This window comes from Nyctereutes procyonoides, unplaced genomic scaffold (genome assembly GCF_905146905.1).
Source record: "Nyctereutes procyonoides isolate TBG_1078 unplaced genomic scaffold, NYPRO_anot_genome, whole genome shotgun sequence".
Lineage (NCBI taxonomy): Eukaryota > Metazoa > Chordata > Mammalia > Carnivora > Canidae > Nyctereutes > Nyctereutes procyonoides.
In genome coordinates this window covers 16,137,832-16,153,829 of record NW_026575047.1, presented here as the reverse complement: position 1 = coordinate 16,153,829, position 15,998 = coordinate 16,137,832, and the positions used below count along the sequence as shown (strand labels likewise).

The 15,998-nt window shown below is 35.8% G+C and overlaps 1 protein-coding gene across 6 annotated transcripts in view; it reads left to right on the top strand.

Moving 5' to 3' along the window:
* The window catches only part of ARAP2 (ArfGAP with RhoGAP domain, ankyrin repeat and PH domain 2), a 188,644-nt gene that overhangs the window by 99,903 nt on the left and 72,743 nt on the right, over nucleotides 1-15,998 (top strand). For all 6 annotated transcript variants that reach the window (XM_055326211.1, XM_055326212.1, XM_055326215.1 and 3 more), the window contains exons 18-19: nucleotides 453-651; nucleotides 830-893. In XM_055326211.1, coding sequence (XP_055182186.1) covers nucleotides 453-651; nucleotides 830-893 — 263 coding nt within the window. The remainder of the gene's footprint in view (nucleotides 1-452; nucleotides 652-829; nucleotides 894-15,998) is intronic.

The following is a 15,998-nucleotide window of genomic DNA, read 5'->3' as shown; positions in this document are numbered from 1 at the left end:
AATCATTCTTTGAATTGAGACCATGTTGTGATGATTAAGATTTTTTCACTATTGTAAAGTCATTTCTATGAATGTTTCTTTATAGGAAGTTATGTTATTCATAGTATACACAAAGGGGAAAGGAATAGATTCAGTAAGAGATAGAAATAGAGACAAACATTGAGGGTTGACATTTTGAAAGATGCCATAAATCAGCATAGAGAATATCTTCCTATTTCAATTCTGTATATATAAAAAAAAGTGGTTTAAGATCCTGCCATTTGAAAATGCATTATATCTGTGCATTTTTAAGATTGATAGGCTTAAATAATTGTTGTGAAATTTGGGTTACTTCTAAATTTTTAAGGTACAGAAACTATTTTTTTATTTTTCTACCTTCCCTCAAATACATAGTTGGGAAGGGATTTCCTATTTGCACTGTCTTTATTACTTTTCTGTATTTGTCTTAACAGCATTTTGTTCCCTTTGTTGCTGAAAACTTAACAGAAGCTGATTATGATTTGATTGGTCAACTCTACTACAAAGACTGCCATGCCCTGGATCAGTGGAGAAAAGGCTGGTTTTCTATGGAAAAATCTAGTTTGCGTTTTTGTCTCCAAATGCAAGAAGTTCAGGAAGATAGAATGCACTTAAGAAGACTGCAAGAACTAAGTGAGATGATTTTTCCTGTATTTTGGATGTAATTCTTTTATTGCATATAATAGTAGCTTTTAGATAAAATTAGGACACCTTACTTCCAAACATGATTAAGTCGTATTAATAATTGTTTTTATGGGTTTTAATGTCAAGTTTTAAATGATAGATTTACGTGTTTCTCCTCTTCCTCCAGCAATCAGCACAGTGGTTCAAAATGGGGAAAAAATGGATGTCTTGCTCTTGGTAGAAAAAGGGAGGTAAGAACATTTTTGTTTTTTATTCCTTATTACAGTAACTCTAGGAAGTGTAGGTTGTTTTGGTTATTTTCTTTGAGGGAGAGCCCACTCTTTTATAGCCTGTTGGAAATTTTCCGAAGTATGTGTACATGTATGTCCATACACACACACACACATACACAATACAGTAGGTATTGGGGATATAGTGCTGAATGAAATGGAGATGATTTATACCCCCATGAAGCATGTGCACTAGTGGCAGAAATAGAATATAAGCAGACAAAAAATACATAGTATCATGTCCATCAATTTTAAATGCTTGAAGAAAAATAAGGTGAAGAGAGAGCCTGATGGAGTAGTATTCTGTTTTAGAGAGGGTGGTAAGAGAGAGTATCTTTGATTGGAGATGTGTATAAGGTCTAAAGTAGCAAAACACGAAGCAGTCTGAATGGAGCTTTCCAGTTTAAGGTCAAGGATATTTTGAAGACCCTAACAGTGTGCTGTAATTAGCATGTTCACAGTCTGCAAGCAAGCTGCTATTGGCAGCTTGAATCTTCAGATGAGTTTGAGAGTGGAAAGAAATTATTTTAGAGAGCTCCCTGGGCCTGATCATAGAGGCCCTGACAGGTCATGATATGTATAGATTTGAATTTTATTCTAAGCATAATGGGAAGCTGCTCATTTTGAGAGCCAGAGTGTGATCTCACTTAGGTGTTTAAAGGGCTACTCTGACTTCAGGTGAATAAGCTTTTGGGGTACAAGAGTGAATGTGAGTGTCCAGTTAGGATGCTGCTACAGAGGCTGGGCAAGAGATAGCAAACATAATGAAATAGTGTTGAGGACTGGTTGGAGTTGCTGTGAAGACAAATGCCAGAGGGTGTGTTGATGGATTAGATGAGTGCAAGAGTTAAGGATACCCCAAGATTTGGCCTGAGTAAGTACATGAATGATAATGCTGCTTTTCTCCAAATAACAAATATAGGAGAGTAAGGTTAGAATATTAGTAAGTTTAGTGTAGTAGATTGAGAATTTGATATTGAAAATGATACCTTTGAGATGTCTATTTGGTAGCAAAGTGGGGCTGTTGAGTGGGCAAGTGAATATACAAGTCTGAAATTAAGTGGAGAGGTGGTGACTGGAGATGGAGATTGAGAGTCATCAGCACATTGATGATATTTAGCCAAGGAACTGTTTGGATTCACCTAGATGAAAGACACCTGTCTTTTCTTCCATTTCATGGAAAGACATCAACAGCTTAGACAGCAAGCATATTGCTGATTATTTATGTCAGTGAGTGTTTTTTAATTTAGTGGCATAATTAGTATTCTGTGTTTTTATTTGCTTATTTCTGGGATTATAATGGTTCATGATAGTTGAGATTCTGATTTTTGGTTGATGGTTTCACTGTAATTTCAGAGTACTTTTGATTATATGTTCACAAATCACAATGAGGTAGTATTATGTTTGGATAGTATTACCATTAAAGAACTAGCACAATGCAGTTTTTACAGTCATCCATTCATATTTACAGAATTCCTGTTGCCTCCTACTTTAATGGTAAAAAAATTATCAGCAGTTTGGATTTGGAGTCTGAACTCCCTAAAACTTATTTTTTTAAAACAAATAAACCAATAGCAACTTGTTAGTTGAACTTATTGTATTTATCATTTATATTATCAGATTATTATAGCCAAGGTATTTTTTTTTCATGACCATTTTCAGGCTAAGATGGATTTGACCAGTGGTATGTAGGTTTCAATTAAAATGTTGCAAACATGAATTAAAATGTAGCAAACAGGGATTGGAATAATTCTAATCAATTTGATGACTTTTTATTTAATGCTCACTGCATACATACAGTGCCCTCCCTTATGATGCAAAATAGGGAAGCCAGAAAACCAAATGTTTTGTTTTTTTGTAACATCTTGACCTTTCTGCCGGAGGGAGTATAGGAGTCAGTAGTTGAACTCAGATACACTACACTTGGAGTTCACAGAATAGTTGAAAATTAATGTAATTGCAAAATAATGGTCAGAGCTGCTTAATCATGTTTTTGATGATAATTTCAAAATTTTTATCTACATGTTATTAACAAGTTATGTTGAAAGCATTTTTACTAAAGAACAAGGAATGTGTCAGAGAAATACAGGGGCAAATATATAACCAAGTTATTTCCCTTAAGTCTCTTTGAACAGCTGCCATACAAAATGTACCATTTGAAAACAACTCTATTTATCACATACCTACATCCTGCTTTTACTTGCTTTTCTTATTTTCTCCAAATCAATAATATTCTGACAACAACAAGAATACGATGAGAATGTGTATAGAACTCGCTATGTATCAGGCACTATTCAAGCACTTTAACAGCCTTCCAGTGCCTGTATGATGTTGAGGAGCATAATCTGTTACCTCTAAGATAAAGCTGCCAGTTATTTCACCAGCAAAAATGGGTTTACTGGGGACAGAGGATTACAATTAGGAACAAGCATGCTGCAGTGAAAGCGTAAACAAGTCCAGAGAACAAAAGAAAAGGAGTGATTCTGGGGGACTTGGGAGTGGGGGACTTTTATAAACAAAGAGTCTTGTGGAGTAAAACTGGCAATTTATAGTGGCTTTTCATTGAGTGGTAATGGTTTCTTTTTTTTTAAATAAATTTATATTTTATTGGTGATCAATTTGCCAACATACAGAATAACACCCAGTGCTCATCCCGTCAAGTGCCCCCCTCAGTGCCCGTCACCCATTCACCCCCACCCCCCGCCCTCCTCCCCTTCCACCACCCCTAGTTCGTTTCCCAGAGTTAGGAGTCTTCCATGTTCTGTCTCCCTTTCTGATATTTCCCACCCATTTCTTCTCCCTTCCCTTCTATTCCCTTTCACTATTATTTATATTCCCCAAATGAGAATATAATGTTTGTCCTTCTCTGATTGACTTACTTCACTCAGCATAATACCCTCCAGTTCCATCCACATTGAAGCAAATGGTGGGTATTTGTCGTTTCTAATGGCTGAGGAATATTCCATTGTATACATAAACCACATCTTCTTTATCCATTCATCTTTCGATGGACACCGAGGATCCTTCCACAGTTTGGCTATTGTGGACATTGCTGCTAGAAACATCGGGGTGCAGGTGTCCCGGCATTTCACTGCATCTGTATCTTGGGTAAATCCCCAGCAGTGCAATGGCTGGGTCATAGGGCAGGTCTATTTTTAACTCTTTGAGGAGCCTCCACACAGTTTTCCAGAGTGGCTGCACTAGTTCACATTCCCACCAACAGTGTAAGAGGGTTCCCTTTTCTCGCATCCTCTCCAACATTTGTGGTTTCCTGCCTTGTTAATTTTCCCCATTCTCCCTGGGGTGAGGTGGTATCTCATTGTGGTTTTGATTTGTATTTCCCTGATGGCAAGTGATGCAGAGCATTTTCTCATGTGCATGTTGGCCATGTCTATGTCTTCCTCTGTGAGATTTCTCTTCATGTCTTTTGCCCATTTCATGATTGGATTGTTTGTTTCTTTGGTGTTGAGTTTAATAAGTTCTTTATAGATCTTGGAAACTAGCCCTTTATCTGATAGGTCATTTGCAAATATCTTCTCCCATTCTGTAGGTTGTCTTTTAGTTTTGTTGACTGTATCCTTTGCTGTGCAAAAGCTTCTTATCTTGATGAAGTCCCAATAGTTCATTTTTGCTTTTGTTTCTTTTGCCTTCATGGATGTATCTTGCAAGAAGTTGCTGTGGCCAAGTTCAAAAAGGGTGTTGCCTGTGTTCTCCTCTAGGATTTTGATGGAATCTTGTCTCACATTTAGATCTTTCATCCATTTTGAGTTTATCTTTGTGTATGGTGCAAGAGAGTGGTCTAGTTTCATTCTTCTGCATGTGGATGTCCAATTTTCCCAGCACCATTTATTGAAGAGACGTCTTTCTTCCAGTGGATCGTCTTTCCTCCTTTATCGAATATTAGTTGACCATAAAGTTCAGGGTCCACTTCTGGGTTCTCTGTTCTGTTCCATTGATCTATGTGTCTGTTTTTGTGCCAGTACCACACTGTCTTGATGACCACAGCTTTGTAGTACAACCAGAAATCTGGCATTGTGATGCCCCCAGCTATGGTTTTCTTTTTTAAAATTCCCCTGGCTATTCAGGGTCTTTTCTGATTCCACACAAATCTTAAAATAATTTGTCCTAACTCTCTGAAGAAAGTCCATGTTATTTTGATAGGGATTGCATTAAACATGTACATTGCCCTGGGTAACATTGACATTTTCACAATATTCTGCCAATCCATGAGCATGGAATATTTTTCCATCTCTTTGTGTCTTCCTCAATTTCTTTCAGAAGTGTTCTATAGTTTTTAGGGTATCTTATTGGCTGGGCAGTTGCTGGGGCGAGAAAAACCTTTCTTCCTCATGCCTGAGTAGTAAAGAAGTATTTGTGGTAGTATGGACTTGCCAGATTCCCGTCCTGTTGGATCTGCAATTAACCAACTAGTAGTTTTTCGTGAGAACTCCTCTTTATGGCCTCTTGACTCTATTCTAAACAAGATTTACTTTTATTAATTTTCACAAATCCATTTTGAAATCAAGGTGTGGTCAGTTTATAACTTAACAACCTAAAGGTTCTTTTCTTTTTAAAACAAGAATTAAGTTTAACTTACCAACACCAAATTATTCTCAAGAATAAAGTAAAAAAATGTACCAGGATCCTGGATAGGTTACCAGAACTTAAAATTTCAGCATTTTATGGGAAACTTTTATCAGAAAAAAATGATTTTGTCAGAAAAAAATATGTATATATCTCATTCTCCATATAAGTCTTACCTAATTAAATAGCAGAAAGAAAGGGGGTCAGAAGTGAGAATTGTTAAGAATGAGCCTGGGAGATTAGGAGTGTTCTGGTTATAAATCCTGACAGAACAAAGAGAATGAAGATGTACCAGCAGTGGCACCTTGTGTGGGGCAAAGTAGGCTTTAATATTTATATGTCTGTGTATGTATATATACATGTGTACATACATATTTGTGTGTATTTCTATGTGTATATGTTATGTGAATAAACTGGCTTCAAATAGGGAATAAGAAAAGAGCAGGTTCGATAGGGAGCTTGGGAAATAATAAGTTTGATTTTATATATGTTGAACATGGCTTGCTTATAAACATCTAAGGACCAAGTGCTGGGATGAAGTTATATTTATAGATCTGGTGTTCATATAAAGGTTAATGGGGTGGAGTTACAGATTTTGGAGTTACCCATATATAGAAAGGAGAACAGAACATCACTTAGGAAGAGTCTATAGAGTGAGGAGGGAAGAATTAATGTGTTGGAGCTTTGATGACTATACAACCTTTTAGAGGCCAAGTAATTATCAGGGTGGAGTAGCTGCTTTGCCTTGTTAAGCTAGTTTATCCGGAGAGTGAAGCAAGAAACCAAGAAAGAGTTGAGGTCACAAAACTCAGGGAGTGAGAGTGTTTCAAGAAGACAGGAACAGTCAAAACTGGTAGGTGTTGCCTGATGAGGGCAGATACTTCATTGGATAATTGATGTGGAGTCCATCTGGTGACTTTAAAGTGAGCAGAAGTGATAAAGCAGAAACTGGATTAGATTAAGCCTGGGAATTGAGTAACTTGAAACAGCTGGTGAGGAGTTTGGGAGGATGTCTGGAGGTTAATAGGATTAGCGAGGTAGAAGGGATTTGTTCCCAGGAAGGGAATATGTGTGCAGTTTGTTTTAGATGGTTTGAATTTGTGCAAGTTTAAATTCTGATGGAAAGAGACACAAAAAAGGGAGATATTGAAGGTATAGGAGAGAGGACAAGAAGAAAATAAGGTCCCTTGATTGTAACAAGAAGAAAAGAGGAATTGATGGATGGTTTGGATATTGGAAACTTTCTAGATCTCATGGGTGGAATGTTGAGAAAGATCCCCATTTTATGGTTTTCAATTGCTTTGTGAACTAGAATATAAGGATGACTCCTAAGTTTTCTTGGCCTGGGTGACTTTAGGAATGGTCATATTCCTTACTGAGCTAGGGAATGTGTGCTACTCTCCTCTACTCAAAGAAGGCCAGTTAATTATAGATGTGATTGCTTAAGAGCTGTTTTATTACCATGTCAAAAGAAGAAAATTTCATTGTATTGCTCTCTTTTTCATCTCTTTTTTGATCTTTTAGCCTGTTGAGAAATAATGACTGTAAGCTAATGTGTAGATTGTTAGACTTGTCAATGACAGATAAAATTGTGGCTTTAGGAAATAAAACAACTTCCAGTTATTCATGTTGATAGCATGTAGAGATATTGTGAATAATTGGAAGAGAGAGAAACTAACCAGCTATAAAATTAACCTTTTGTTTTTTTTTCTAGTAATACCTTGAGCCAGAATTGCAAATCATAAATAAATTTAATAAATTAATTTCACATCTTTTCCCTGTCCTTGTCTACCTTTGATTAAAGTACTAAAATATATTAATATTTTTTAAAGCCAAAGAGGAGAAAGTACCCCCTGAACTGGAAAAGTTCATATATTGATAATCATCAACTGAATATAGTCACTATTTAGATATAGATTTTAATCTTCATGATGATTTTCTCTGTGCATAGCATGAGTATCCTTAGAAAAATATTGCAATAATATTTTGCACACTGAGCATTTTTGCTCTAAAAAGCTCTAAACAGAAGGTGTTCCAGATGGTGTCGCTTTAATGTGTATTCTTTGTATACTTTAAAAATTATTATTTTGGAAAATAAATATTTCTTGATTACACTTAACGGTTTCTGGCATGCTATTTGGTACTATTATTGGGACTGGTTTTCTTTTATGTCTTAGGATTTCTATGTGTGAAAAAAAAATAGTTTCTGAATATCTGTCATCACTGAGTGTTCTGGACCATAAGGTCAGAAGGCATTTTCCTGGATAGTAGGTTATATATCCACTCTAACTGGAATGTTCAAAACATCCTTTTGTTAAAATTTGAAAACTCTTTTTGCACTTTAGCTTGCATTCTCTGTTTATCTTTTTCTGATGAATAAACTGCTCTGTTCACAATCTTCACTTTCTATACCTACATGCCCGTTTGCCAAAGACACCTATTCTTAAGCTTTTACTGAAAGGTTGTTGGTTATAATGAATACAACATGAATAATTCAGATATGTTATCAGAAAAAAATCAAAAGACTGGCATGTTTTTTTTTCTGTTTTAAGTGGGTGTGTGTTTGTTTTTTAAGATTCCTTGGTTGACCCATAGTAAAGCATAATGCCCTTGATGGTGCCCAAGCCTGGCTGCGTTCAGTGTTGATTGCAAATTCCAGATATAAAGAAGCTAACACTGGAGAATAAACACTTCATCAATACATTCCACAATTATGGAACAGACTACTTTTCTCATTTTGGGAGATTAACGCTCTGAATTTAAGATTCTTATTTCATATCAGTTTATTACATATGATGTTTTTTTCCCTCTTGAATTGTATTTTGCAGCAGCTGATATGTTAGCAATACTCTGGAGGGTGAATTATCTTAAAGTGGTTTCTAAATTGTGCATGTAATTGCAAATTAAATAGTAGCCAATTGCCCACAATATCAGCTTGACTGCTTTTGTAACTTTCTGATGATTTAATTCGTAGAGATAGTTTAATCTGAATGTTGCCAAGACAAACAAGAGATTCTCTTCTCTCACCACCCCCATAGGTTTTACAAAAAGAAAGAGACTATTCAAAATTATATTATAGAATGATTTCTTGTTAAATAGAATTACAGTAAAGGGATTGCATGACTATTTAACACAAGGTAGATTTTAAAGTATATATTATTTGCTTCAAAAGTTTCTCTTACTTTAAAGCGCTGCTGATATACTGAAATGTAAGCTTATGAATAAGTAAATGTGATTTTATTTGAAAAAGTACAAAAGAATGAGAAGATTGCTTCTCAATAAATGAGAGCAGGATAATTTTTTTTTAAGAGAAGTAAGTATATTTAACAGGATTCGGAATTCTAGGTAGGATTTTAGTAGGAAAAAATGAAGGGACTAAGAGACTAAAGTATTCCAGGAGGTGGAAACAATAGGTTCAGAGGAAGAAGATAGCTAGGGATCAATATCAGTGCAAATTGACCTTGACTTCCTGAGGAGGAATCATGAGCCAATAAATCTGGAAAGATAGATCGATACCATATTAGTATTACAAGTTAAATCTAATTAATAATTTGCCTTGTTCTGGTTCTGGAAAGGATTGCACGTTCTTTACAAAGATACAGAAGATATATTTTTTAAAGATATTTTAAAACTTAAAAAAATACTGTTGTTGAAAGTGTGCATTTGGATTTATTCTGCAGCCAATGGAACATCATTAAAGGTTTTAAGCAGTCTAGAAACAGGACTGTTTCTCCTATTCCTATAGGTGATTGCCTAATAGTGTGCAGAGATGAGATTGTAAAACTGGAGCTTTTGCCTTTCTTGAGTTAGGGTTTTGACATTTTTCCTGAACTGTTGGCTTTAGAAGAAATAAGATACTTAGGGTAGTATTTCTTTCTGCATTATTTTTATGACACAGTCTCTGCATCTGCAGATTTTCTTAACAATTGTTTGCTTGCATCTGACTAAAATTCCATCCTTATTCAGCAAACTCTTATCTGAAGGTGTGGGAAAAAATATCCTGTATCTCTATACATTAAAATAAGAGTGATTATGGATGCAATGACTAAAAATGTGCCAGATTCCTATTTCTGACCATGAAGAAATAATTGGCATAGAACATGCCCTCCCATTTCAAACAGCTAGAAAGCTGGACAAAATATGAAACTATTTTCAGACTTTGGGACAGTTGGCATTACAGGATTGAGATTGTGGAGAGAAGGGAAACAAACGAAGTAAGATTTAAGATCACCTTGTCTTGGGATTTCTGGGTGGCTCAGTGGTTGGGCACCTGCCTTCGGCTCAGGTTGTGATCCTGGGATCTGGGATCGGGTCCCACATCGGGCTCCCTGCGGGAAGCCTGCTTCATTCTCTGCCTGTATGTCTGCCTCTCTCTCTCAGTCTGTGTCTCTCATGAATAAATAAATAAGTCTTAAAAAAAAAAAGGTCACCTTGTCTCTATCTTTTCTGTCTTTCTGTAGGCACTTTTCTGTAGGCACTTTTCTGTCTGTCCATGGCACAGAGAAAGGTGAGATCAGATTGTGGTGGTTTTACTATAATGCAAAGGTAGAGAGAGAGATAGGAGTTTAAGATTTTAGTTAAGATTTTCTTAAGATGTTCCAGAAAGAATATTAGAATAGAGGTAAATATGTAGAAGAGAGTTTTGGAAATCTTCATAGAAGTTCCCTTTCACCTGTGGCTCAGTATGAATCTGGATATTGGTAGGGTAAGATTCTCAGAGGCCAGGCAGAAAGAGCTTCCATGGTACTATGAGATAGGCAGTTTACAGAGCTTGGAAGACATTGGGATATGTTCATATTCCATCCAGGGAAGTTAGGCCTCATTGAGCACACAGGGCATTGACAAAGACCCCAAAAAGGTAACATCATAGATTTAAGGCTAAATTAGTCTGAGGGTAAAGGTAGATTTATTTTTACCTTATTTTGCTAAACCTAAAAAACAGACTTCCAAAGGATCCAAGTGCTCCACAAGTAATTTAGTTTCCCGGGATCAAACAGGCAAATGATTTCAAAATAAACATCAACACTCTAAAAAAAAAAGACAACAGTCCCAAACAGCACTCATAATGTCTAGCATTTGGCTAAAATTACTAGTATGAGAAAGCTGCAAATCAATTCACAGGAACAGACCCAGAAATGAGAAAGATAAAGGAATTAGCAAAGACTTGGAATAGTGATTATTAAATATTATAAATGCATCCAAAGATGTAAAAACATAAACATAATGAGAAAAAAATGGATAGTTAAAAAAAGAACCGAATGGAATTTCTAAACCTGAGGAATACACTATCTGTAAAGAAAATTTCACTGGATCAGGAGTGCCTTGTTGTCTCAGTTTAGCATCTGCCTTCTGCTCAGGTGATCTTGGGATCTAGGGAGCAAGCACTGTGTCTGGCTCTCTGCTCAGTGGGGGGTGTCTGCCCTTCCTCCCTGCTTGTCCTCTCTCTCTCTCTCTCCCTCCCTCCCTCTCTCCCTCTCTCTCTCTCTCCCCTCAAGTAAAATATAAAATATTAACAAATAAATAAAATTTCACTGGATCAGCTTTAATGCCATAGAAGATTCCACATAAAAAAAGATTGATGACCTTGAAAGCATGACAGTAGAAGCTATCAAAAGACAGTCATGGAAAGGAAAACGATGAAATAAAATCAACAGAGCCTCAGTGACTGCTTGGAGCAATATCAAGCAGTCTCATGTTAAGTAGAATTCCAAAATGAGAGAAGAGAAAGAAGTAAAAAAGTCTTTGAAGAATTATATGAAATTGATAAAAAAACTATTAATCTACATAAGTACTAAGATCATCATACCTTAAGCATGATAATCAAATTTCTAAAAACCATTGGAGGGGAAAAAATTAAATACCAAGAGAAAAAAGACACATGAAATATAGGTGATAAAGATGAGAGTGTCTCGTCACAAACAGTGTAAGCCCGAAGATAGTATATTGAAATCTTTTTAAGTACTGGAGAAAAACAAACAATAATAAAAAACCCTCCAAAATAAGCAGACCAGCAGCTGTTAACCTAAATACTAAATTTAGCAAAAAATATTTTTCAGAAATGAAAGCAAAATAAAGTAGTTTTGGCCAAACAAATGCTGACTTACAAGACTCAATGTTTTCATTTTTGTGTAAATGGTAAGATACTCTCTTTTTCAGTCATGTTCGTGGGGCATGCTATCTGCTTTTTGTGTTTAAAATGTTCTTTATGGGATTGTATTTATCTTTTATGCAGCCAAATTTATTGATCTTATTTGTGAAGATATTCTGATTTTGGGCAGTAGACCAGGCTCGGATATGATAGTCTATCTACACTTTGTGTTATTATAATGTAATTTTGGGAAAATTGTTTTTGTAAGTCCTGAGCTTCATTTCTAGGTCTTATTGAACAGTCTTGATTTGTTACAGGATATAAGAATGTTTCTTGATATGACTTTGAAGTGCCCTTTAAAATTTATGTTTGAGGAATGGACAATGAGAATAATTTATTTCTCTGTAGTTAGACTTCTTCAAAGTAACTTTTCAAATTTTCAAGACGTTAAATGAAGTATTATTTTGAAATTCTTATTTAGACATGTAAAATCGTTGTTTGCTAATGCTTGGAATTACAAAGTCGGCCAGCATTTGTGTTGAAAATGTCTTTTGGTATTTTATTTCATGCACAGATTAAATAGGAGTCACAGAACGAAGTTGTTGAACTGGGCTATGAAATGTCATACGTCTACTTCACCAGATGCTGTGTTTTAGTACTCAGTCTTTGACAAGTTGACTCAGGAGTTAACTTGTCATTACTTGTTCTCTACCCCTCACTAGTTCACAAGGAGACAGCTAAACTTGTCATCATGGGATTTCTTCCGACTAGAAAGAAAATTTAAAGTTTGAAATGTGCACAGTTGATGGCAGAAGTAGACTCGTATTGCAGGAGAGTTGCTCCATTTTTTATTTCTTTCACTACTTGCTAAAATACCACTGTGCCTGTTTGTTTAGAAGTAAACAGTATCAAATGTTTTGTATATATTTAAAGTATCAAATTAAAAAAAAAAACTAAGAATCAAAGAAAATTAAAACTTTCTCTTTACCTGAACTCCTGAATTTAGAAGGTCATAATTTTGATTGTCTACATAATATGGGGCTTGATATTTCTCAGGGAAGTTACTTGAGTTACATAGTTTGAGTTAGACAAATGTACCCAGCAAAAGAAGGCTTTTGAGCTGAAGGTGATGTGAGATGAACAAAAAGGCTAAAAGCATATCAGCAATATTACAGTATCAGATTTCCTCAAAAAGGAAATTAGGGAAACAGGAGGTCAGGGCAGCTTTAGTTCTGTGGAGAATAAGAACAATAGATACAGAGATCAGAAAGCAAGAGATGAAAATTAGAGGCATGCATGTCAGGAAAGAAGTAGTTCTAGCAAGTTCAGAAGATTTAAGTAATGTGGGTGCTAGTAGATGCTGGTAGCTTTGTCTTCTTAGAGAAACATTTATAGAAAAAAAAACTGAAGGAAAGAAAGGTGGACTTTTCTTTTTAAATTAGGGCTAGTGAATTATTGGGAACATAAAAGATGAGCACCCACTCCCCCCCCCCAAAAAAAAACAAAAGTGTTCTACAGCTCATTTTTTTCTTTTTAGGTTGAATCCTAAGTAGCTCTCTGAGTTTGCAATCAAGATTAAATAGTTTTACTTTGGTAGAAATATATTTATAAAGACATCAGCCATTACTTTAAACTTGTGTTTGAAGTCAAATTTCAATTTTTTAAATTTTTATGTTTTAAAAGATTTTATTTATTTACTCATGAGAGACACAGAGACACAGGCAGAGGGAGATGCAGGCTCCATGCAGGGAGCCCGACATAGGACTCGATCCCGGGTCTCCAGGATCACGCCTTGGGCTGAAGGCAGGCACTAAACCGTTGAGCCACTCGGGCTGGCTGAAATCAAATTTTATATCTAGAGATAGGACTTTAAAATTGTGACATACCACTAAATACTATGCACTATGCTAATGACTAGAGATACCAAAATACAGTGAATAATAAGGTGGTTGCCAGAGAGTAGGAGGGTGAAGGGATGGAGAGAAAGGGGGAAGGGTACAAACTAAGTAGAAAATACAGGTACAAACTTCCTGTATTTAAAATAATGAGACAGGAGATACAATAAGACAGGAGATACAATGCACTGCACAGGGAATACACTAATATGTAATAATCCTTTAAGGTGACAAATAGCAGGCAGATTTAGTATGGCGATCATTTCACTATATATACATAAATATTGAATTACTATGTGTACACCTGAAACAACATTACATGTCAGCAACATTTCAATAAAAAAATTTAAAAACAAATTGATAAATAAATGCAAAGGGAATGGCGTCATTTCCTAATCATTTCTCTCTACAACTGTGGAGTTTTCAAGATTAAAAAGCCTTTATGATCTAGATAATATTTTTCCCTCCAATTCTGCCAGTCTCCTATACTAAAGACACACATTATAAAAAAAATCAGGGATGCCTGGATGACTCAGGAGTTTAGTGCTACCCCTTCAGCCCAGGGTGTGATCCTGGTATCCCAGGATGGAGTCCCACGTCAGGCAAACTGCACGGTGTCTGCTTCTCCCTCTGCCTGTGTCTCTGCCTCTCTCTGTGTGTCTCAAATCAATGAATGAATGAACAAACGAATGAATGAATGAATAAAAATTTTAAAAAATCATATTTTGCTGCAACAAATATTTCCTGATCTTTGGCTGGCTATTTCAACTCTCCCCCAAGTGTATTCCTGATAATCCTCCCTGATGCTCTAACCCTAATGTCCGGATGCTTATTATCAACAATGTTGCAGTGAATCATAGAGGTGCATATATCTTTTCGAATTAGTGTTTTCATATCTTTTTTTCAGATAAATACCCAGAAGTGGAATTGCTGGATTTTATAACATTTCTATTTTTAATATTTTGAGGAGCCTCCATACTGTTTTCTATCGTAGCCACACTGCTTTGCATTCCTATCAGATGTGCATGAGGGTTCCCTCTGTTTCCCATCCTCACCAACACTTGCTTTTGTCTTTTTGATACTTGCCTTTCCGACAGGTGTGAGGTGATAGCTCATTGTGGTTTTGATTTGCATTTCCCTGTGATGAGTGATGTTGAGCAACTTTTCATGTGTCAGTTGGCCATCTGAAGGTCTTCTTTGGAGAATGTCTGTTCAGGTCCTCTGCCAGTTTTTTAATTGGATTGTTTGGGCTTTGTTCTTATTTTTCTAGTTCCTGTAGGTGTAAGGTTAGATTGCTAACTCATGATTTTTTATAAATTCTTAAGGCAGCTCTTTATTGCTTTAAACTTCTGTCTTAGAACTGGTTTTGCTGCATGTTATAGATTTTTTACTGTTGTGTTTCCATTTTCATTTGTTTCCGTGTATTTTTTAATTTCCTCTTTGATCTCTTCATTGACAGTTTGGTTGTTTAGTAGCATGTTATTTAGCCTCTGTGTGGTTATATTTTCACCAGTTTTCATGTTGTGATTGATGTCCAGTTTAATACCACTGTGGTTGGAAGACATGCCTGAAATGATTTTAGTCTTCTTAAATTTACTTAGATTTGTTTTGTAGTCTAACATGAGAATTGTCCTAGAGAATGTTGCATGTGCACTGGAAGAGACTTTATTCTGCTGTTTTTGAGTAGAATGTTCTGTATATATCTATTAAGTACATCTTCTCTAACACGTTGTTTTCTTATTGAACTTCTGTCTGGATGATATATCCATTGATGCATGTGGGATGTTAAAGTCCTCAATTATTGTGTTACTGTCAATTTATTCCTTTATGTCTTAATATTGGCTTTTTATGGTTAGGTGTCCATATGGGGGGTGCACAGATATTTATAAGCCTTCTACTCTCTTGTTGGGTTGATCCCTTTATCATTATGTTATGTTCCTTTTTTGTTGGTTGTTACATTTTTTTGTTGTTTTAAAATCTGAGGCCCCCCAAAAGTTCATAACTTGTCCAAGATCACAAAGGAAGTAATAAGAGTGAAAATTTGAATTTGGGAGATGATTACATTTTCCAGTCTCTTGGCTGCTTTATGCTTTTGCTTTTCAGTCATATGGAGATCTGATCTGTGAGATAAATTTGTAACTGGAGGTAGGGATTTGGGAGTTACCACCTCCAAGAGAGGGATGAAATCACTGGTCTGAGTGACATGTCTCTGCAGAATCCTTGGAGTTCATAGGAGTGCACTGAAGTTCAGAAAAGGAAGTGAGCTTGTATAGAAATTGAACGACCAGAAAGATAGGAGGAAAAGCCAGAAAGAATTGTATTACAAAAGCCAAAATGTATTTTTTTTCCTTAAGGAATGAAATCATTGAGTTCTAAAATCTTGAAAAATGTAGCCACAAAATCCAGTCACCCATGATGCTGGCCAGAGTAGTTTCAGTTCAGTTATTCAGAAACAAAATCGAAGGGGGTCAGGAAATGAAGGGAGGCAAGAGCATGAAT